The sequence below is a fragment of the Aegilops tauschii genome, chromosome 1, assembly GCF_002575655.3.
Source record: "Aegilops tauschii subsp. strangulata cultivar AL8/78 chromosome 1, Aet v6.0, whole genome shotgun sequence".
Classification (NCBI taxonomy): Eukaryota; Viridiplantae; Streptophyta; class Magnoliopsida; order Poales; family Poaceae; genus Aegilops; species Aegilops tauschii.
In genome coordinates, this window is record NC_053035.3 from 470,112,042 (window position 1) to 470,133,365 (window position 21,324).

The 21,324-nt window shown below is 44.9% G+C and overlaps 2 protein-coding genes across 2 annotated transcripts; one reads left to right on the forward strand and one right to left on the reverse strand.

Annotated features, from left to right (window-relative positions):
- The first annotated feature begins 431 nt into the window (after window positions 1–431).
- LOC120968612 (uncharacterized) lies at window positions 432–2,077 on the forward strand. Its single transcript, XM_045232381.2, has 3 exons — window positions 432–1,500; window positions 1,624–1,692; window positions 1,777–2,077. Exons 1-3 carry the CDS (start codon window positions 670–672, stop codon window positions 1,780–1,782), a joined length of 906 nt encoding a protein of 301 aa, XP_045088316.1. The 5' UTR covers window positions 432–669; the 3' UTR covers window positions 1,783–2,077.
- Window positions 2,078–6,772: 4,695 nt separating this feature from the next.
- Window positions 6,773–9,684, reverse strand: LOC109774772 (ubiquitin C-terminal hydrolase 12-like). Its single transcript, XM_020333534.1, has 6 exons — window positions 9,663–9,684; window positions 9,032–9,158; window positions 8,682–8,806; window positions 7,852–8,167; window positions 7,018–7,184; window positions 6,773–6,921 (listed from the first exon to the last, which is right to left on the reverse strand). The coding sequence occupies exons 1-6, from the start codon at window positions 9,682–9,684 to the stop codon at window positions 6,773–6,775; spliced, it is 906 nt and encodes a 301-aa protein (XP_020189123.1).
- Between the last annotated feature and the right edge of the window lie 11,640 nt (window positions 9,685–21,324).

Consider the following 21,324-nt stretch of genomic DNA (forward strand, 5'->3'; position numbering starts at 1 on the left):
TAGTGACATTGACTCTCCACCCGAACCCGCACCAAATCCATCCAACCCTGAGTACGGCGAGTAGCTCGCACTGTCCGCCTCTGAGTCCACTGCAGTACTCACAAATCACACATTCCAAATGTCGTGAATCATCAAAATTATTTATACATCTTATGAGACTAGGGAGTAAATATGGACACTTCACCAGGTGCCTTATTGGATCGTGCGACACAGAACGTTCCCGATGTGTGAGTTCATCGCGGGGTTAGTACCCTTGGCGGACCTAAATGGTAGGCCGGGTGGGTCGTGGCCCATGAGAATTTGTCACAATTTGGCTATTTCAGTCAACAAACCCATAGTCCTAACAACTCAATAGCCCAACGCACTGTCTATTTCCTCCCAGTATGTAAGAGAGCGTGACCTAAATCAGTCGGCCACCGCTTGATCAGACCCTCCCCTCACCTTGCTGCCACCCCCCTCCTCTCATCACTGCCGCCCCTTCCGCTCAAGGGCCCGATCAGTGCACGCCATCGCGGCGTTGCTCCCCCTCCGCCGCCGCTGCCCCCCCTCCTCCGCCGCCGCCGATTTGTTGCGAGACTTGATCGAACAATTTATGCTATTATTTTGCCAAATATCGTACTATGACATTTGGATTATGCAGATAGTTTTTGAGTGTGCACACTTCATGCCATGGGACGGGAGTCGCAAACCCAACGGCGCGTGCGAGCCCGGCCGTGGCGAGAGAGAAACCGCGCGAGCGACGACGCGCGCCGCACCGGAACCGATCGGATCGCACTCGGCGGCCGAGTTCTGGTGGGACGGAGGCGGAGAGACCGGGAATCCAGGGGCAAAGCTACTCTTTTCCTTTTCAAAAACCTCGCCCTTTCCTTCCCCTGGTTCATCTCCCCCTGCCCCCTTGCCGCGCCGCGCGACTCTCGTCAATCGTCGATGGTTCTCATGGCGGCCGCCTCCGACGACCATCGCCACCGCGAGCATCACCACCACCGCCGCCGCCATCGCGCGGCGAAACGCTCGCCGACTCCACCCCCGCCCCAGCCCCACCCAGAGTCTCCGTCCCCGTCCCCCCTCGATTGCTTCTCCTTCACCTGGGGCGTGCGCCGCCGCCTCCGCTGCTCCAAGGACGGCGCCCCCGTCGTCGCGACCGCATTGCCATCTCCTCCCCAGCACCCGACCACCCCGTCGCCGGACAAGGAGAAGCCGCCCCAGGGCGACGCCGCCGGCTCCTCCTCCCGGCCGCAGCGATCCCGGCACCTCCGCCCGCTCCGCTACCCCGCGACGCATCCCGCGTCCAGATCATCGGACGCTGGCGCGGGGCAGGCGCTCCACTCGCCCGCCTCGGCGCCTCCGCCGCCGCTGACGGAGCCGCAGCAGCCTAGGAAGAGGGGATTCGCCGTCGCCCTCACCAAACAGGAGATCGCCCGGGACTTCGCCGCCGTCCGCTGCAAGCGCCCGCCGCGCCGCGGCAAGAAGCGGTCCAAAGCCCAGCAGGCCAAGATCGACGTAAGCATCCGATCCTCGACTCACCTGCGATTCCTTCCCTTCTTCCTTCCTCATGCCCGATCTTGGGTCCGCCTCGGTGTTAAATTAAGAGATTCTCGCTCCTTGGGTTGATTGGAACTGCAGGCGCTGTGCCCCGGATTCTTCCTCTCGACGGTCGACCTGGACAACTACAAGATCGATGATAATAATAATGTAAGATGCCGACCCATCAGTTATGCTGCTGTTGCCAACAAAGTTGGTTCTTGTTCTTCATGTGCGTTTGTTTTCCTCTTGCAGAGGTGATCCTTGGCTGCCGTGATGAAGCTTCAGACGGGAGCAACTTCTCAATTGCTCCCATATCTTTCTTCCTGATGCCCATTACTGAATGGTGTTGGTTCTTCTGAGGTAGAGACAGCAAATTGGGTCTAGTTAGGTTCCTTGAGTGGTTTTGTATACAGATTTCCCTTTTAGAAGAGCTGCCAGAACGAGGGGAAAGTTTATGCTTCAGGGTGCTAGCTATGTTGGTTTGGAGTATAGTTCCTGCAGCTTGTAAGAAATGATAATATTCTTATATAATGGGAAGCAGCCACGTTTTGTACATTGTTTAAATCATCAAATAGTGTTGGACATGGCTAATTGGAAGTGAAAATAATAGGTGCTTCATACTTGTGATATAATAATGCCTGACTAACCATGGCCTCTCTATTTTTCAGTAATAAGTGTAAATCAGAGAAGAATACAAGCAAATTATCAGACAAAGTTTGCATCTTGTCTTATCTCCTTTTATGTGTAATGTTTCTGAAAGTTTTCTTTCACAATTATTAATCCATTTTCCTTCTATTCTTCAGTTTTTCTGTTCACGTTTTCAAGCATTTTCTGATATATTTCTGCATAACATTCTTACCTTCAGAATGCTTATACTTGTAAATGCGGTGTTACATTTGTTGTTTCTCTGATCTGCATTCTTGTTTTATGGAGGAGGTGACATGCTCACCCGCCATCACCCTGTTTTACAGTGGTTGGTTCAGACAAAATATTCTTGAGTATGACAAAGCATTCTGGTTATGAAGGGTTCTTGAGGATGCTTAAATGTTTCTTGAGATCGCTCTCAGGATTTACTGATGGAAGATAGATAGTTAGCTCTTAGCTGCATAGCATGACTCCTTGGCAGGCATCTCCCTGGCCCTACTTACCTCGAGATCAGGTTGTATTAATCTCCTTGTCTGTGCTATGTGTATAAATAAATATATTGATAGTTATCCATCCATTTCCTTTTTCTTAATTTACTTATCTTGTTCATGCTATCTTGCATTTTTCAATATATGAGGAAGCTGGTGCATGCCATTATTGCTTTCATATTGTAACAATGTTATGTCACAGTTTTCATAATGCTATTCTGTTTTGCAGAGGAGCTGCCTTGTTCAGCAGTCATCACATTTTTGTAACAGGGTTTACTTGTTGACCGAATCTATACTTGTCGAGTTCAACACAAATTGATTCCTATTGTTCAAGAGTACATCGCCGTTGTATTTTTTTTCCTTGTATGTTTGCACATTTACCCATTTAACAATTCGACATCTTATCAATCCGCTTCTGATGAATAAATTGACGAGTGTTATCGATAAGGTTTAAATCATGTTTTTTATGGATTGTGATGGGGGACGGTGAATCTTTTTTGGTTTTGAGGACCAGATTCTGGTATTCTGACGATGTAGATGAGCCTGGGAATTTCCGTTTTGTACCTCTTGGTTTATAATCAGTGCGGGGTACTCGTAATTGACCCTTTTTTGAGAGATTGTTCCCATGATCGACCTGACGATAATGTTTCATGTTGCAAATGTTGATTTCATTAACCCCCATGTTGTGTTGTGGTTGCTGTGAGTTTATCCATCATGTTATGTTACTGTGCTGCAGTTGTTCTATTGAAATGCCATACTGCACCTGTTCAGGAAGCAGCCGGAATGCTGCTGCTGCTGTGTCAACCTGTTGACAGCATTCATCAGGCTGTACATGGTTTGTCGCCCATCCTGTCCTACTCCCAGGTCAATGCCATCTGAACTGCTTAACAGTTAGTTGTGTACTTCTGTTCAACGGTTGTGCGACTCCGACAGTGACCGCGGCTCAGTGAGGTGACCGAGAGGAACAACGAGCTGTGGCTGGGCTCCGTCGAGCTCGACTACATCAGACCTAGTTGCCTACATTGGCTCATGTTGGTCAGGATTTGAGGACAAGCATCACCAGATCAACCTGGCAAAACCTTTATCCACCGCCTAAGCAAAACATCAGAAAATGAGAAAGAACTGCCTGTTAGTACACAATTGTCTTGAGGGTTAGCGAGTAAAAAAGATAATGACGCTAATTGACACCTTGCAAAGTCTATCAATACCAATCATCACATGGCGCCCCGGCCCTAAAGGTAAATGGCACATGGGCAGTGGCAGGAGAAATGACTAAACCCATACCCGGACGCCAATAGCTGACTAAAGACCAGACTTCACAATAAAATTTCACCCAAACAGTATATACAGTAAAATACTTCCACATGTACTGCTGAGCACCAGCTTGGGACAACTGAATGTCGTTGACCTGGACCAGGCGCTTCATTGTACGACGACAGATGAAACACCAGCTTGAATATTACTCGGGCTAGTAGGTGCTTCATACCAGTGATAGAATATAATGGCCGACTAACTGTTGCCTCTCTATTTTTCAGCAACAAGTGTAAATCCATGCAAATTATCAGATAAATTTTGCATCGTGTCTTAATCTCCTTTTATGTGTAATGTTTCTGAAAGTTCTCTTCTACAATATTCATCCATTTTCCTTGTCTTTTTTACTTTTCATGTTCACATTTCCAAGCATTTTTTTTTGGTATATTAAGAACATTTGTTGCATGCCTTCCTCGCTTTCAGAATGCTTATGCTTGTAACTACGGTGTTACATTTGTTATTTCTCTGATCTGCATTTTTGCTTTACGGAGGAGGTGGCATGTTCAGTAGCCATCGCCCTGTTTAACAGTGTTTGGTTCAGACAAAAAGTTCTTGAGTATGACAAAGCATTGTGGTTATAAATTGTTCTTGAGGATGTTTACATGTTTCTTGAGATCACTCTCAGGATTTACTGATGGAAGATATATAGTTAGCTGCATTGCATGAGTCCTTGGCTGGCCTGTCCCTGGACCTCTGCCCTGCAGGAGACCAGGTTGTATTATCTCCTGCTTCTTTGTGTATTGTGTACAAAAGTGTGGAAATAATTATCCATTGCTTTCCTTTCTATTATTCCACTTTTCTTGCATTTTTTTTGTTGGTGACATTAATACTGATTACTGTGATGTTAGAGTTGTAATTTCTCTGATCCGCCATTCTGCTTTGCCAAGGAGCTGCAATATTCAGCAGCCATCCCATTTTTGACAGTGTTTATTTGTTAACTGAACTTATGCCCATTCTTTTCCTGGAGCTGAACACAAATTGATTATTGGTGTTCAAGAGTACATTGCCGCTTCGGTTTTTTCTTCTCTATGTTTGCGCATTTAGCGATTTGACATCTTATCAAATGCAATTCAAGAGTACATTGCTGGTTCAGATTATCACATTTGATTATATATAGGTCCTTTTAAAGATTGTTTCCATGGTTGACGTGACGACAATGCTTCGCTTCATATTGCAAATGATTGATTCCCATGTTGTGCTGTGGTTGCTGCGAGTATCATCAAGTTATGTTGCTGCTGCAATTGCGCTTGCTCAGAAATGCCATACTGCACTTGTCCACGGCATTCAGAAGTCTTGCTTTCATAATGCTAATACTGATCATGTTACAATTCTTATTTCTTTGATCCTCCATTCTGATTTGCAGAGGAGCTGCATTGTTAAGCTGCCATCACACTTAATAGCAGTGTTTATTTGTTAACTGAACTTATGCCCATCCTTCTATTGGAGCTGAACACAAATTGATTATATTCTCCAGAACACGCAAAAGGCCTGAGTGTCATTATATTGAGTGAAAGGAGAGTTGTACACAAGAGGGAGAGCACACTGACAACACCAAAAACATCACCGCTTACATACAAGCTCACATCCACCCAACGCCCTACTCAACCTGTCTCTCTGAAAACCCTGCCTCTGCTTGCTTGCCATCTAGCGAAAAGTCTGCACGAATCTTATTTGCCACTTCTGAAGCCAAGCTCTATCATCTTTGATCCATTATTAGTCGCAGTTTGAATCGGAATGTCATGTGCACCCGTTGAAGTGATTTAAAAGTTACATAGTTGGACTAATAATCGAAACTCATTTGGTGAATCTGTTGTAGGACAGCTGCTGCTGCTGCTGTCGAGGCCAGAGACGAGTATGAAATTCCCAGGTAGGTCATCCACGACTATACCAGGCTTACCTGTAGCTGTGGACTGAAAATCTAATGGACACGCACGGCACAGGGACATCCACTCTGCTGTGTTGAGCCATTGCACACCAAAAAAAAAAGGATCGCAGGGGAGGGGGTACCACTCACTCAACAACAACAACAGTCACCAATTATGATAGCCTCTGCTGTGTTGAGCAAGAAACGTACAAGGATCCCTCAAAAAAAAAAAAACGTACAAGGATGCTCATCCTATATTACCTGAATGTTGTCACAGGACAGGAAGAAGTGCAATTTGACATTTCAAAAGAGGAAATAGACAGCACAACTGCAGCACCGTAACATAACTGATGAGTGCTCACGTAAACCACAACACAACAAGGGCAACCAATGAAGTCTCATTTGCAACACGAAGACTTAAAAAAGGGTAAATAAATGTGGCAGTGATAAACATGCAGATAATCATGTGAGGAATCAATATTAAATGGATGTAAATAAATGTGGCAGTGATACAGTGGTAAAAAGTGAAAAGAAGCAAATTAGTCTTATTTGAATTGGTCGCTCTCAAAGAGAAGAAAACATAGAAGACCAAAATCAACGCCTTACAGTTTATATGAATTTGTAGCAAGTCCACTAACGTTTTTGGCTGACATTTGAAAATGCTTGAGGCCATGAAGATGGGATGATGGAACCAAATGCAAACGAAACTCATCAAACTGACATGATCGATGGAACATCATCCATACACAAATTGAGGTACTTGCAAATAATATATTAGAGACAATATACCTAGTAATCATTTCTCGACTTCTTGTGAACTAGTTCATCTTTAATACTATATAAGAACTTTAAACAAATCAACACCACCATCTCATATATATGTATATATAGTAGTAGGATGAAGGCATATTAACTCTACATCAGGCCACGAGGTAAGCATCTAGCCATCACTGGATGACCCAAAGATAGTAAGATCAGCCTTGACGACACAGTTCGATTCTATAAGGTAGCCTCTGGACAGATCCTGGAGTTCCTTGAGTGGCAAGAAGTCGGACCATGACCAGCCTTGACTAAAACACACCAAGAGACCTGCCATCACCAGAAAAGTAAGATGAACTGTAATTATCAGGGGGTTACAAACAGTAATTCACACACTGCACTGGTAGTTGCTAAGGACAAGTTAACCTGAAGTTCTTGTGAAGTATTTCCCATTCTTTTGGTCCAGGATGGACAGACTCATTTGAAGCACCTTCCTGGACTCGATAAAGAGCTCATCCGAGGACTCCGCGTACAAACCCAAGGCGAGGCAATCAGTGCTGCTCTTGTCACCACGCGGATACATGCCCATGTACCTGTTGACAAGAATGGGAAGTGACACTTCTTACAATTGGGTACCCGGGAAAATGTATTTGAAGAATGTGGTTAGTTATGAAATCAGAAAGTTGTGGCTGAGCTTGGGTGTAGGCAGGTACACTGTATACCAAAGTTTTAAATAGCGCGCTAAGCCTTTTAGCGGCGGACCTTTTCTAAATGTGCTATAGCACGCTATTTAAAATGTTTTCTCATGTGTTTGGACAAATGACCCTTAGCGCATGACCTTTTTCAAATGCTATAGCGTGCTATAGCGGAGCTATAGCGGGCTATTTAAAACCATGCTGTATACCCATTAACTTTGAACATGACTTGGTGGCATTACAATTAAGTCTTGCAATTATACAAAAAATCTGAGCAAAACATGACTACAGTACAATTTAATAATAATATTACTGTAAATATACTAGAAGAAGTAGAGTTATTTGGTTCCATGCTTAAAGATCAAACTAAAAATAGACCTTGCTGCCTTGCACAAATACATGACCATCGGCTATCGGTAATGTCCATTGACACAAAGCACTAAAAAATGCTTCTGTCCACTGTGAAGTAACTACTAACAAGGTATGGTAAGCAACAATGTCGGATAACACATGCATAGTATTTATAGAGAGAGAATTTGTGATGCAACTGGTAACAGGTGAATACCATTTATGCCCGCAAACTTCAAATGTAGGAGAACGGACAAAGTGCTGAGAGTCCAATTCTAGGAAATTGTTCATGGTCCAAGTGTATGTCCCTTTGATGAATCCCTTCTTCTGGACAAAGAGGTTCTGAACTGTGGTAGCCTTTTTCTGAATCACGGCAGACTTCATTTCGGGAGAAGAGACGTCAATTTTTAATATCTCCACACCAAAGACACAGCTATCATCAACTAGAAAAGCAGGTGATTTTAGTAGCTCTTCAAGAGGAATCAAGCATTCCTTGTTCGAGTAGGTATTCTTGACATTGAAGTTGTAGCTAGCTGTGTTTAGGTAAAAGTTGAAAATTAGAGAAATAAACACTTGAAATATCCAAAATAACAAATAATCAACCTTTTCGAGCAAAAAGAATACAATCAATTGAGTTCAAAGTAGAGAAATCCATCTAAATAATGATTCTCAAAAAGCGAACATGCATATGTACTCTGGAAGGTTGTCCCAATCAAAAAGAGTCTCAAGTGTGACACACAGTACAGAAGGTCGATGGATAAACTTAACAGCGAAGAAAATATGAAACGACTTGTTAATGGGCAAAGTAATTGATCATGTTACGACATTGATAGGTATTGATTTGTAATGATGGAATCTATAGCTCTAACTGGTGATGCAGTCAAGACTATGTACTCCCAGCTAAGATGATGGATGTATTAGTTTTTGAAGGGAAATAGGATGGATGTACTTGAACAAACACATTCACGAGTCTACCTTTGCATCCACGATACATTCCTTTCGAATGGTTAAATATTGACAACTCAAACACTGCATGCACCGTGTGACCTGGCTCCAAGCCTTCCCGGAATATCATAAGAGAAAGAGCAACATATGGATTTCCTTGATCATCTTGTTTGCGATTTGGAGACACTTGAGCATCTTGATTGTGCTTTGGAGTCACTTGCAGGTACCTGCGAAGGGAATTGAAGAAAAACGAAGTAAGCCTAGAAGTCATAACTGAATGAGTATAAGCCTAATTTCTTCACTTGATGCATCCTCAAGCTTCATTGTTCGGCTATTTTCATGGGTTCGCGTGATTGTGATTGATATTTCAACCTGACTGAAACATGACCGTATGATATTTACACATCTAATACGTTAATTTTGCAAAGTTCTTTTTGAGTTATGATGCGTACCACTTGTACCCAGAGCAGTGAAAAAAAGAAGATATCGCCGAGGAAGCTTTCGTCTCAAGCAGCGCTGAGAAGTCGTGCACCTTCCATTCTAAATCTGGAACATGGGTCTTTCCTAGACGCGCGGGAGCTGAAATTTGACAAGTGCATAAATCAAAATTATACAACAGAGAAAAAAAGGGTAGAAAATTTATGTGCAGGTTTGCAGTTCCAGATAAACAAGTTGCAATATTCACCATGGGGAGAATAGAAGGGTGCAGAATAGTTCTCTATGTTCAGGTTATATGGATGAAAATCTTGCATACAGATACAGTACATGCGTTTTTGCTCTTCTTTTTTGCTTGGTTTGAAGAGGCAACTTTTCTCATATGTATGAACTAATAGTGATAAAGTGGCAGGAGTTCAGGTTGTTGAATCTGCTCACCTAACCACCGGTGTTCGAATCCTCCCCATGGTGAGTCCGCTAGGGTACTATCCGGGTTTATTCGCGGAGAGATCTCACTTCTACCTAAGAAAGTTAATGGAGAGATCTCACCGTGTACTTACAAGGGATTAATTGTTGTGAATTTCGTGTTGACTTGTTGTTTATATATAGCAGAAACAGTCTGAGGTTCAATTGGGCGGGCGAACATACCTGTGCTGCCGGAGTTGCCCATAGCTCCGCCCCTTCCTCTTCTCCTGCAAGTGAAATTGATCATCGGCCATAGTAGTAAGGGCACAATGAAGAAGATATCTAATCTTGATAATGATGCCTCATAGCCATAGCTTGATCACACAGTTACTAAGCATACAAAAATTATTCATATTGCCGACCGCAATGCAGAGGTACAAGAGATGAACCTGAAAATAACCTAAACCCGATTTCTTTTGCAGACGATCACAAGAAAGTCAATACAGTACTTACTAAGTCGCACTGCCAAACCCTGAAAGTCGAAATCCTTCAACGTAGAAGGCGAAAGCAAAAGTGGGATAGAGGAGGAAGACCTGGCTAGACTTGGGCGTGGATTGCACAATGGCTTGGTTTCCTTGGACGGACGGCGTCTTGTTAGGGCTGCGTGCTCAGGGAGAGGGGGATGGGATTTATGGAGGCTGCCTGTGCTCCGTATCCTACAGTTTGGATTCTAACCAACTCGGGGATGTATATCATGACGTAGGAGTAGTTTCCAGTAATCAGACGATTCGGGCATTTAAAACCACTCTGGACACGACAGTGCACAGACGAAATCTGGACAATGTCCATCTCAAATGCTGCTGATTTGTGAAAAGATTGCAATCTAACGGATGATTTGATCCATCGCCCTTAATCCTGATAGCACTGCTTTTTTAGTAGCAGGCCCACGGCGTCAGCGACTCAGCGTCCCGTTCCGCGGTTTGGGTAGGATTCCGCGTGAACCCTATATCTCCCTTATTGCGAGACCTATCAATCTAGGAAAATGTTTAAAAACAGTCGGATAATTATCTTACTTTTATAAGCCGCGTCCGGCGCCGTCCGACCTCACACATATCATGTGGCGTGGAACGCTTCTGTGTCTCCCCACGCAAAGGTAGCCCACCTTCGTGAGTTCGTAACATGTAGCACCGTCTTGTGAATTTATTTTTTGACGATCCTTTTTACAGCTGTACTTGACACACAATGCTTTATTGAGACCTTTTACGGTACATCAGATAAATAATGACCGTCCATTTTTGCCGATCTAAAGGTTAATATTAATTTATACTACGGGATTAGATGGGTAGTATTCCTTGCAAAAAGGGCAAAACTGGAAGAGTTTAATATCATCGAGACGGGAATCCAGCGCAAAGATGGACAAAGTCGGTGCCTTTAAGCCATCCGCGATGAGCAAATTCGAGAAAAGGTTCGTGGCGAGCAGAGGAACAGTGCTGGCCGGCAAGAGGGTAGCCGATCGACAAGACAAACAGCCACCGATGCTGGTTGGCCTCCCGCGTTGGCCCGCCGTGTCGCAGGCCGCCGCAACAAAAACGTCGACGGGAAAAGCCAGCACAAATTTTTGAGTGCTCTAGTCCACGGGTCGCCAATCCTGCTTCTTGCGTCGCTGCTCCCACGGAGAAGAAAAGATGGCCGGATTGGTTAGCCCTCCGTATCCCAAAAATTGAAGCACAGCTGGCCATGGAAGGATTAGTGCTGGGTTAGCTGGCGCCGGATTTGTTCGGATTTCGTGTCCCGAAAACTGAAGCGCAGCCGGCCATGTAAACATGAGCCAGCTCATGTGGGTGCCTAGGCTAGCTGCGGCATGTAGGTAGGCGCTAATTACCTAAACTAGCTCATGGTCGTGGTGACGAGCAACGCAGTGGGCGGTGAGGGGCATGGGCGCCGCTAGGTCTGCGGCTGTATTGGGGACAAATGACTGGCAACAGCGGAGGAAGAGATTGGGAAGCAGCCGATCAACACGATGATGTGGTGAGGAAAAGATGAACAGGATTGGTCCCGTGCGGTGACTGCGGGCAGGAAGACGCCTGATGAAAGAAAATCCCAATTTAATAAGAATGGACTAAAATGCCCTTTACATCTACCGTTGGATTAGATTAATACTACCCATAATAGGCAGTAGTATGATGTACCGTAAAATTTCCCTTATTTAACACTACAATCAGAGTACCTCACATACAGGAGCATATACTTATCCACATGACCGCACGGATGCACATCCTATCCATATGAGCACCTCCAAGAGACTGTGCCAGTATAGCATCTTGAGATTTTACAAAGTCATCATACGCGTCTCGGAGTTGACGGGAACGTTTCCTCCCACTGAACGAACATTGCTGGAAGCCTGAAATGAATCGAGGAATAATGCGAGTACCAATGTCAAGTCTAGGACTTGAACTCTGGTGTGCTGGGAATATCACTGTCCTCCCAACCATCTAATCATATGTTGGTTTGTGTCACACAATGCTTTTGCCCGGTAGCATGCCATCATTGCTTTTGTGCACTTCATTGGCGCCATCGACAAGCACCCAGAAGGACCTCCACTCCATGCTACTCCTTGTGCTATGGGAGATTGGAAGCATAGAAACGATGTGGTGTTCAATGTGGCCACACCTTCTTTTAATCGAGGAAGACGCCACACCGCAGCCGCCACATGCCGGCAGGACCCCAGGTCGCCGCTGCACTGACGCCGTGCCACCGAGCCCCACGCCAGCCCAACGCCTCCTCGTGCTGCGCCGGCAGCCAACCGCCGCAAAGAAGAGGAAAAGGTCCCCGCCGCCACCGACGCCAGCCGAGCTTTGCCCGGTGGCAGGGGGGGGGGGAGGAAGAGGTCGACGTGGAGAGACGGGAGGCGACGCGCTAGGGGTTTCCCCAAGGACGGAAGGCGAAACTGGATTTAATTAAGCACATGGTTGTTTGAGAGAGACCATCTTCATACTACACCTCCCACAGATTGATGAATCTTGGGGCATCCACTTGAGAGAAATTTGCTGTTGTCCTACAAAACTCTACGCTTGGATGCCCAAGAGAGTCTACAAAAATAAGGTTGCGTAGTAGACACCAAGCTATTTATGGTTCTGTTGCAGGGAAGGTGAGTGCTTGAAGGTATAATTTTAGATCTTGCAATTGAATCTTTTAGTTTCTTATTTATTTGCTAGTTTGGTTTATAAAAGGAAGCTACAAAAAAATGCTAAGTGGAATTGCATCAATTTTTTTATCTTTATGAAGCTTTAAAAAAAAATGAACTCCTATAATTGTGATAAAGTGGTAAAAGAAGAATTTAACACAAATGTTCGGAGTAAGTTTCTTGAATGTGAATCCGGCAGTAAAACACCTGAGAACCATCACCCAAGCATTACTACACCATACCGGCAGTTAAACAGCACACTACGTAACATTACATAGGCATTTCAGGCTTTTCTATAGCCTCGACAACAGCAGCAGCACCAGAAGTCCAGAAGCAGTCCTACAACAAATTGATCAAATGAGCATCGATTAGCAGTCCTACTATGTGTAACCAAGTGAAGAAGGCACATGACTTTCCGATTCACACTGTGAATAATAATACATCAATGATGGTAGACTAACAACCAGGCTGATCCGACTTCAATAAGTGTCAACTGATTTTTTAAGAGCAAACAGAAACTTGCACATTAATAAGAGCAATCGGTTCCCATGCATTCTTCACCTCCTCCCTGATACTTGAAACCCCCCTGCAATCGGTTCCCTATGCGTTCTTCACCTCCTCCCCATTCATCGAGCAGAACCATTATCCATGCATTTCCTCTGTATTATCTCACTTTTCTTGCACTTTTTTTTTGCATATACAAGGAAGCTGGTGCGTGCAATTCTTGCTTTCATAACACTAATACCGACCACAATGTGATGTTACAAATGTTATTTCTCTGATCTGCCATTCTGCTTTGCCGAGGAGCTGCACTGTTCAGCAGGCATCACACTTTGAGCAGTGCTTATTTGTTAACTGAACCTTTGCCCATCCTTTGACTGGAGCTGAAGACAAATTGATTGATTATTGGTGTGCAAGAGTACATTGGTTTTTCCGTTTTCTATGTTTGCACATTTAGCAATTTGACATCTTATCAGTCTGTCCTTGATGAATAGTTTGATTAGAGTTATGCCGATAAATCTTCGACCGATTGTTATGGGAGATGGTGGCAGTGTTTTTACTTATTTATTGTTGGTTTTGAGAAGTAGATCCTGGTATTGAAACAATGTAGTTGATCCTGGGAATTCACATTGTGTTCCTCTTGTTTATAATCGAAGATGTGAGGCAACAAAAACCACAGAAAAGGTTTGTGATGGAAGTCGCACTTGACAGCTAGCGCTTTCCGTTTTTCCCGGAACAGGAGCCTGTTGGGGGCCGTCCTACGAGAGCCCTTGTTACACCCGAAACGAGAAACGAATTATTCTGCTCGGTTGGCTGATGGCTACTATAGCCTATAGAGATAAATATATTGGTGGTCACTGAAGTTAATGTTACATTAGTAGAAAACAGGGCTTTGGTTGGGGCCTGGCCAGTCCATTAGTCCCGGTTATGTCACGAACCGGGACCCGGGACCCATGGGGGGCATATGTCCCGGTTCGTGCGCCCAGGGGGCCGGCCGGGCCTCGGGAGGCATTTGTCCCGGTTCATGTGGAGCCATTTGTCCCGGTTCTAGGCACGAACCGGAACCAATGGCCGTGGGCCGTCCCGGTTCCAGCCACGAACCGGGACCAATGAGGTGGCTATATATACCCCCTCGCTGGCGAGCAGAGCACTCCATACTGCTTTGTTTTTTCTGGCCGGCGAGGGGAGAGCTTTGTGGTGCTCTAGCTCACCCTCCTATGCACATGAGGTGTTCGATGAAATGCCCGAGCCACACTAGTTAAGCTTTCTCCTCTCGAAACTCGACCTCCGAGCTCCATTTTTCCTGAGATTTGTCTAGGTTTAGCGGTCCGTCACGTCCCGTCCCCGTCTTCACCGCCGTCGATCGCCCGCGCCGATTTCGTCGCCGGCACCACCGTGGTGAGCCTCTTGTTCTTATCTTCTTTCTGGAAAAAAAATTCTTACTTTAGATAGATACTTGTCTAATTTTCCTACTTTTATTATTGCTTGCTATTATATAGTGTGATGGTTTTGGTATCCGCCCCTGTCGGCCCTCGTCCTGTCTATGATTCGGATGTGATATATATTATCTTTTTATAACTATTTGGTTCATTTATTGTTTATGACAATTATGCCGACCAACGTGACATAGATTTTATTTATCTAGGAGGTAGTTGAACCGGAAATTCCAACCGACCCTATTGTCGAGAGGTTAAATTTAGTTGAAGAAGAAAACAATTACTTGAAGGAAAAAATAAAAAAATTGAGGAGGAGAAGATGATATTGGAGTTGCATGTTGCGGATGTCGTCGATGATCACAAGATCAAGATGGATGCAATGCGGTTGAAGATTAGAAAGATTAGAAAATATGTCATTCATACCGAGGCTTGGTATCATTATGCCGTTGGATCAATTGTTACCTTGGTTGTGATTATGATCGCATTTGTTGTTGCATTGAAAGGTTTTACATAGTTTCAATGTATGGTTTAACTAGATGCTCTGGGGAGCTATATGTTGTTCAATGAGAACTATGTATGTACTTTGGTTTTAATGTGATGATGAACTTCTATTAATTTGGTCACTTATCTATCCATGTGAATCTGTAATGGTTTTTGATCACATAATTATATATAATGCACGCAGATGAACTGGCAATGGATGTACGGTGACAGACACACCTCCGAGTACATTAAAGGCCTGCATAATTTTCTCGAAGTGGCTGAGGCAAACAAGCAGAATGGTTTTATGTGTTGTCCATGTCCTAATTGTGGGAATACGAAGTCTTACTCTGACCGGAAAATCCTTCACACCCACCTGCTTTATAAGGGTTTCATGCCACACTATAATGTTTGGACGGAGCACGGAGAAATAGGGGTTATGATGGAAGACAATGAAGAAGAAGAGGACGATGACAACTATGCGCCCCCTGAATACGGTGATGCTGCAACGGGGGAAGCTGTTGAAGATCAAGAGGAACCAGACGCTGTGCCCGATGATGATGATCTCCGCTGGGTCATTGTTGATGCAAGGACACAATGCGAAAGTCAAAAGGAGAAGCTGAAGTTCGATCGCATGTTAGAGGATCACAAAAAAGGGTTGTACCCCAATTACGAAGATGGCAACACAAAGCTCGGTACCGTACTGGAATTGCTGCAGTGGAAGGCAAAGAATGCTGCACCTGACAAAGGATTTGAGAAGCTACTGAAAATATTGAAGATGAAGCTTCCAAACGATAAAGAATTGCCCGACAGTACGTACGCAACAAAGAAGGTCGTATGCCCTCTAGGATTGGAGGTGCAAAAGATACATGCATGCCCTAATGACTGCATCCTCTACCGCGGTGCATGCGAGGATTTGAATGCATACCCGGTATGCGGTGCATTGCGGTATAAGATCAGACGAGATGACCCTGGTGATGTTGACAACGAGCCCCTGAGGAAGAGGGTTCCTGCGTAGGTGATGTGGTATGCTCCTATAATACCACGGTTGAAACGTCTGTTCAGAAATGAAGAGCATGCCAAGTTGATGCGATGGCACAGAGAGGACCGTAAGAAAGACGGGAAGTTAAGAGCACCCGCTGACGGGTCTCAGTGGAGAAAAATCGAGAGAAAGTACTGGGTTGAGTTTGCAGGTGACCCAAGGAACGTATGGTTTGGTTTAAGAGCGGATGGTATTAATCCTTTCGGGGAGCAGAGCAACAATCACAACACCTGGCCCGTGACTCTATGTATGTATAACCTTCCTCTTTGGATGTGCATGAAGCGGAAGTTCATTATGATGCCAGTTCTCATCCAAGGCCCTAAGCAACCCGGCAACAACATTGATGTGTACCTAAGGCCATTAGTTGAAGAACTTTTACAGCTGTGGAATGGAAACGGTGTACGTGTGTGGGATGAGCACAAACAGGAGGAATTTAACCTGCACGCGTTGCTGTTTGTAACCATCAACGATTGGCCCGCTCTCAGTAACCTTTCAGGACAGACAAACAAGGGATACCACGCATGCACGCACTGTTTAGCTAACACCGAAAGTATATACCTGGACAAATACAGGAAGAATGTGTACCTAGGCCATCATCGATTTCTTCCAAGAAAGGCAAGCATTTCAAAGACGAGGCAGATCACCGGAAGAAGCCCGCCGGTGATCACGTACTTGCTATGGTTAATGATTTACACGTAATCTTTGGAAAGGGTCCCGACGGACTATCTGCTCCGAATGACGCTGAGGGACGAGCACCCATGTGGAAGAAGAAATCTATATTTTGGGACCTACCCTACTGGAAAGACCTAGAGGTCCGCTCTTCAATCGACGTGATGCACGTGACGAAGAACCTTTGCGTGAACCTGCTAGGCTTCTTGGGCGTGGATGGGAAGACAAAAGATACACCGGAGGCACGGGAGGACCTGCAACGTTTGCACGAAAAAGACGGCATGCCTCCAAAGCAGTATGAAGGTCCTGCCAGCTACGCTCTTACCAAAGAAGAGAAGGAAATCTTCTTTGAATGCTTGCTCAGTATGAAGGTCCCATCTGGCTTCTCGTCGAATATAAAGGGAATAATAAATATGCCAGAGAAAAAGTTCCAGAACCTAAAGTCTCATGACTGCCACGTGATTATGACGCAACTACTTCCGGTTGCATTGAGGGGGCTTCTACCGGAAAACGTCCGATTAGCCATTGTGAAGCTATGTGCATTCCTCAATGCAATCTCTCAGAAGGTGATCGATCCAGAAATCATACCAAGGCTAAGGAGTGATGTGGGGCAATGTCTTGTTAGTTTCGAGCTGGTGTTCCCACCATCCTTCTTCAATATCATGACGCACGTCCTAGTTCATCTAGTCGACGAGATTGTCATTCTGGGCCCCGTATTTCTACACAATATGTTCCCCTTTGAGAGGTTCATGGGAGTCCTAAAGAAATATGTCCGTAACCGCGCTAGGCCAGAAGGAAGCATCTCCATGGGCCATCAAAGAGAGGATGTCATTGGGTTTTGTGTTGACTTCATCCCTGGCCTTAAGAAGATAGGTCTCCCTAAATCGTGGCATGAGGGGAGACTGACTGGAAAAGGCACGCTTGGAGGGGACTCAATAATATGCAGGGATGGGCATTCTTGGTCTCAAGCACACTACACAGTTCTACAGAACTCTACCTTGGTGACCCCATATGTCGATGAACACAAGAACAGTCTGCGCTCCAAACACCCGGAGCAGTGTGACGACTGGACTACATGTGAACACATCAGGACTTTCAGCAGTTGGTTGGAAACACGTCTCAGAGGTGACAAAACTGTTTGTGATGAGCTGTACTCGTTGTCCAGGGGACCATCTTCGACTGTATTGACTTACAAAGGATACGAGATAAATGGGAATACATTTTACATGATCGCCCAAGATCAAAAGAGCACCAACCAAAGTAGTGGTGTCCGCTTTGATGCCGCAACCAAGAGGGGAAATGACACATATTATGGTTACATAGTGGACATATGGGAACTTGACTACGGACATGATTTTAAGGCCCCTTTGTTTAAGTGCAAATGGGTTAATCTGTCAGGAGGCGGGGTACAGGTAGACCCACAGTACGGAATGACAACAGTGGATCTGAACAATCTTGGGTACACTGATGAACCGTTCGTCCTAGCCAATGATGTGGCGCAAGTTTTCTATGTGAAGGACATGTCTACCAAACCGAGAAAACGAAAAGATAAGAAAGCGAATACATCATACGATGAGCCAAAGCGCCACATAGTTCTTTCAGGAAAAAGAGACATCGTGGGAGTGGAGGGCAAGACAGACATGTCTGAAGATTATGAAAAGTTTCATGAAATTCCTCCCTTCAAAGTCAAGGCTGACCCAAGCACCCTGTTAAACGATGAAGATTATCCATGGTTACGGCGCAATAAGCAAAGGACATAAGCCAAGAAAAAGTGAAGACCCTCTCAACTTTTTTGCACATGCTATGTGGGTGAAATGATGATACCATGCCAACTTTCAACCTTTCCAGAGTTCATTTGAAATGCTTTTGAATTTCAGGGTCTTATAGCTCAAAAAAATCAGTAAATGCATGAAAAATAACAAATAAAGTCAGAAAGGGTTGAAAATTGATGATGTGGCTTTGAATGGTGCATTTTGAACACACAATGCTCAAAATAAAAGAGAGGCGCAATGCCACCTGCACGTTGCTTAGCTTCAGGTCTTGAGGAAATAGTGTAGACTGCACGGAGCTATGTGTAGTTTTCGTCCTACACCCTGATAGCTCCGTGCAGTCTACACCACTTCCTCAAGGCTTGAAGCTAAGCAACGTGCAGGTGAGCATTGCGCCTCTCCTTCATATCGTCTCTACACTCAGGGCTTATAAACCGCTGCGAGTGCCTCTCGCTTGGCGAGGTGGGACTAAAAAACAGCTGCAGAACCGGTACTAAAGGTGCTCGTGGGGAGCCTTAGAACCGGTACTAAATGAAATGCCTTTGTAACAGCCTTAGAACCGGTACTAAAGGAATCAACTAAAAAGCTTTTATAAACCTCTAGTATTATTGAAACTAAAATTATATAAAATTTATGCAACTAAAATTATCAAAGTATTTTCTGTTCAAAACATTAAAAGCAAAAAAGAATTTACATAAAATCAATAAAAAAGCAAAAAATAAAAGAAAATAAATAAGTAGAAACAAAATAAACTTTAATGAAACTCTAATAGAAAAAAGAATGAACTAGAAAACTTTAATGAAACTCTAACAGCAAAAGGAATCAACTAAAATTATCAAAGTATTTTCTGTTCAAAACATTATAAGTAGAAACAAAATAAAATAAATAAGTAGAAACAAAATAAAATTTAATAAATAAGTAGAAATAAAATAAAATAAAATGAAATAGCAACAGTAAGTATTTTGTTGTAAGTAGAAACAAAATAAAATAAATAAAGCAACAAAGAAAACAAAAAAAGTGCCACCTACTGGGCCACCACGGCCTGAATACGACTAGAAACCCAACCATGGGCCAGGATTCAAGCCCGCAACAGGCCTAGTAGGCCCACAGGCACAAAGTGACAGGATAGGCCCGAAAGCCTACAGTTGAGAGGAGCTCGAGAGGGTGGGCGCAGCAGCGCTTATAAACCACTCTCGAGCTCTCTCAGCTAGCGAGGTGGGACTAAACTTTTGGCCGCGACGCGGACAACACAAGGCCTTTGGTCCTAGTTGGTGGCACCAACCGGGACTAAAGGGGTGCATTGGTACCGGTTCGTGGACCTTTGGTCCCGGTTGGTGGCACGAACCGGGACCAAAGGGGGGCATTCGTCCCGGTTTGTGCCTAAAACCAGGACCAATGCGCTGTGTATATAAGCAGGACTTGTAAATTTTTCAGTTTCATCGACCATTTGCCCCCTGACGACGCCGAACTCATCGACGCCGCCAGGCTGCCCGTGCTCGCCGTCGCCGCCCCGCGGTCGCCGTCGCCTTCGCCGTCCGCTCCTTGTCGCCTTCGCCTTCGCCGCCCGCTCCTCGTTGTCGTCACCTTCGCCGCCCGCTCCTCGTCGCCGTCACCTTCGCCGCCCGCTCCTCGTCACCATCGCCCCGCGCCCTTGCCCTGCCCCGACGCGCCGCCCTCGGCCCGTGCGCCCCTGCCCCGACGCGCCGCCCCGGCCGCGCCCGTGCCCCTGCCCCGACGCCGCCCCACGCCCCCGGCCTGCCCCGACCACACGCCGCCGCCACGTTTGGTCCGGCCGCCGGCCTTCCTCTCTGTTTTTTTTCATATATATGATGTTTTTTTCAGGTTATATGTATATGTGTGATTATATGTATGTGTGTATATATGATTATATGTCCTGTTTTTTTTCCAGGTTTTTTGTTCATATATATGATGATTTGTTTTTTGCATTTTTATAAAAATGTATATATGTATGTATGTTCTCTGTGTATATATGTTCATATATGCAAAAGTTAGATTTTTAGAAAAGTTTTATCTATGTATGCAAAAGTTAGAAGAAGAAAAAGTTTTATATATGCAAACATTACATTTTTAGAAAAGTTTTATATATGCAAAAGTTACATTAGAAAATAAGAAGAGGAAGAAGGAGAAGAAGAAGGAGAAGAAGAGGAGAGGAAGAATAGGAGAAATAAATAAGAAGAGGAAAAAAAAGAAGAAAAAGAGGAGAAGGAGAAAGGAATAGAGGAGAAGAAGAAAAAAATAGAATATAATTCTATTTTTTTCTTCTCTTCTATTCCTTTCTTCTTCTCCTCTTTTTTTTTCTTCTTTTTTTTCTTCGATCTTCTCCTCTATTCCTTTCTTCTTCTCCTCTTTTTTCTTCTTCTTCTTCTTCCTATTCTTATTTTTTATTGGGTATGACGTTGTCGATATACCCCTCCCCGATAACTTCCACATGAGGGGGGGGGGGGGCGGTCGATATACCCCCTCCCTGATAACTTCGACATGAGGGGGGGGGGTCGCCGAGGGTTCGAGGGGCGAGGGTCGGGAACTAGGGTAGAGGTTCGAGGGTCACCAGGGTTCGAGGGTCATCGAGGGGCCTAGGGTTCGAGGGTCGAGGAACGCCGAGGGGTCGAGGGTCGAGGGTCGAGGATCGCCGAGGGGTCGAGAGGTTGCCTAGGTAGTGTCAAAGTATTGAAGAAATCCATGGCTTCATCATTAGCTGGAAGTAACCGAGGCATGATGGTACGAAGTTGTGCAAAGTTGTTCTGGAACGAAGTCCTGGATAGGATAATTCGCCTTTTTGTACGAATTTCTGCAAAGGCCTTCC